Below are 2,500 nucleotides of genomic sequence, written 5' to 3'. Positions count from 1 at the left end.
CACACACACACACACTCTCTCTCAGTGTCGCAGAACACACGGGTGTATATATCAGGTTACGGATCGCACAAGGACGTCTGACCATGTGCTTGACTTTGGCCAGTTCCTGCATCTGGAAGCCCTCCAGCTCGTCCAGATCGTCTCTCTTCTGGAACAGACTCAGACTCTGGTCCAGACGAGCTTCTAACGAGGACTTCTCCTGAAACATCCATGCGCAAACACACACACACACACACACGCGCGCGCGCGCCTTGACGTATGAACTACTCTGTGGATTAACAGCGAAACTGCACGCATAAATAAGTGAGTACAAAAGCAAGCGAGGAAATAAGTAAATAAATAAAAATCGATCAAGCCCGTCGGTACGTAAACAAGTAAGTATGCACGTAAGCAAACAAGCGAGTAAGTAAGTAAGCACGCAAGACGTTACGCAAGTAAGTAAATAAATAACTAAGCGCATAAGCAAGTAAATACGTATGAAAGCAAATAAACCAGTAAGCACGTCGACAAGTAAACAACAAAGGGATTCAGTAAACGAGTGAGTAAGTAAGTAACCCGGAGCTTCAGAACGCGAGTAAGTGATTAAATAAGTACGCAAGGAAGTCAGCAAGTACGTACGCAAACAAGCAAGGAAGTAGTAAGCGAATGGGTATGTGAGCGAGTAGGTTAGTCGGCAACTTAGTAAGCAAGCACGCACTTGAGCAAATATGCAAGTAAGAAATAAAATAAGCATTTAAAAAAAACGCAAGCACGTAAGAACGTAAGCAAGAGACTTATTGAGCAGGTAAGTAAACAAGCAAGGGCTTACGTAAATAAGAACGCAAACATGAGTCAATATGCGAGGAAAAACAGCGCGTCAGTATGTACGCACGCAAGCGAGTAAGCAAGAGATTTCATAAGCAAGTAAAGAAGTACGTAAGCGAGTAAGTACTTGAGTAAACAAGTATGCATGTGATCAAGCACTGAAGTAAGCAAATAAATAAGTAAACAAGCATATAAGTAAGCAAACAAGCAAGCCGGAGCTTAAGAAAGCAAGTCAGGTATGTTAGTAAGTATGTACGCAAGAGCTTAAGTTAGTACGCAAGCAAGTAAGTGATCGGATAAGTGGGTAAGAAAATAAAAGTATGTAAGCAAACAAGACAGGAAGTACAGTGAGTAAGCAAGTAGTTAGTAAATAAATAAGTAAGCAAGTAAGTAAATAAGTAAGTAAGGAAGGAAGCAAGTACGAGATAAAATAAGCAATTAAGTAAGCAAGCAAGCATATGAGTATGCAAGTCAGCAAGTAAATATATAAGCAAGCCACAGCTTAATACGTCAAGTAACAAAGCATGTTAGTAAGTACGCAAGCAAGAGCTTAATGAAGCATGCAAGTAAGTAAATAAGTCAACAAGTATCTAAGGTATTTAGGAATGTCAGCAAGTAAAAAGTATGCATACAAGTATATACGTATGCAAACAAGCCAGGAAGTAAGTAATTAAGCAAGTAGTAAGTGAATGAGTGGGCGGGTAAGTTAGTGAGTAGATAAATAGTATGTAAGCAAGCAAGCACTGAAGTACGTAATGAAATAAGCGAGCGAGCAAACGAGTAAGCGAGAGCTTAACTGAACATGTCAGTAAGCAAGCAAGCAAATAAGTCTCTAGGAAAGTATGTAAGCAAGTACGCGAGTGATTAAATAAGTATGCAAGAAAGTAAGCAAGTACGCAGGTCAGAAAGTAAGTATGTAAACAAACGAGCAAGGAAACGAGTAATTACGCAAGTTAATAAAGAGGTAAACAAGTAAGTTAGTAAGAACTTGGGTAGGCAAGTGAGTCAGCCATTAATAATAAAGCGTTCTACCTTCTCCAAAGCGGCCATCTTCTCCGTCCACTCCTACAGAAACACACACACACACACACACACACACACACACACACGCACGCACACACAGTTAGTCCAGGTGTAGATCATGCTGTAGTTTTTGATTAGAATGAGATTAATCCCTCCACCTGATCCTTCTTCTCCAGCGCTAAGGCCATGCCTTCGGCCATCTTGGCTCTGTTGGCCTGGAAGCTCTCATTCTGCTCCTGCAGTTTCCGCATAGACGCTGAGGGGAAGAAAAAACAAAAGAAAGAGAGAAAAAAAAAAAGAGGACAGATAATCTCGCATCTAAAAACATGACACTTACTAGGCGTAAGACACAGGAAAGGAAATATTTCAAGGCATTTAGAGGTTAGATGCTGCCACGAAGGAAAATGTTAGCGAGAGAGACGACAAAAGATTTTGTGGCTTATGATGATAAATTAAAAGTTGATGTTTAAAGCCAGAGGGAAGTAGATCACATGTCTGGTTCTGCTCAACGTTAATAAAGTTAAAAGCAGCAGGACTGATCCCAGATCAGGGGGGAGAGGGGGGTGGCGGAGAGATGATGCATGAGCACACGTGTATAGGAGAGGGATGAGCGACAGACGGACGGATAGAGGGACGGAGGGAGGAGGAAAAGAACAGGTACGTACAATCCTGA

At 41.5% G+C, this 2,500-nt stretch overlaps 1 protein-coding gene across 2 annotated transcripts in view; it reads right to left on the bottom strand.

Moving 5' to 3' along the window:
• golga1 (golgin A1) overlaps window positions 1–2,500 on the bottom strand; it is a 20,202-nt gene that overhangs the window by 9,069 nt on the left and 8,633 nt on the right. The window contains exons 4-7 of one of the 2 annotated variants that reach the window (XM_017467453.2): window positions 2,493–2,500; window positions 1,986–2,083; window positions 1,837–1,869; window positions 83–199 (exon numbers count right to left, since the gene is read on the bottom strand). The exon at window positions 2,493–2,500 is cut by the window's right edge and continues 67 nt beyond it. In XM_017467453.2, coding sequence (XP_017322942.1) covers window positions 83–199; window positions 1,837–1,869; window positions 1,986–2,083; window positions 2,493–2,500 — 256 coding nt within the window. The remainder of the gene's footprint in view (window positions 1–82; window positions 200–1,836; window positions 1,870–1,985; window positions 2,084–2,492) is intronic. The other variant, XM_017467454.2, reaches the window with a different exon arrangement.

The sequence above is a fragment of the Ictalurus punctatus genome, chromosome 5 (assembly GCF_001660625.3).
Source record: "Ictalurus punctatus breed USDA103 chromosome 5, Coco_2.0, whole genome shotgun sequence".
Taxonomy (NCBI): domain Eukaryota; kingdom Metazoa; phylum Chordata; class Actinopteri; order Siluriformes; family Ictaluridae; genus Ictalurus; species Ictalurus punctatus.
The sequence above is the reverse complement of the archived record's forward strand: the minus strand, read 5'-3'. Positions and strand labels throughout refer to the sequence as shown.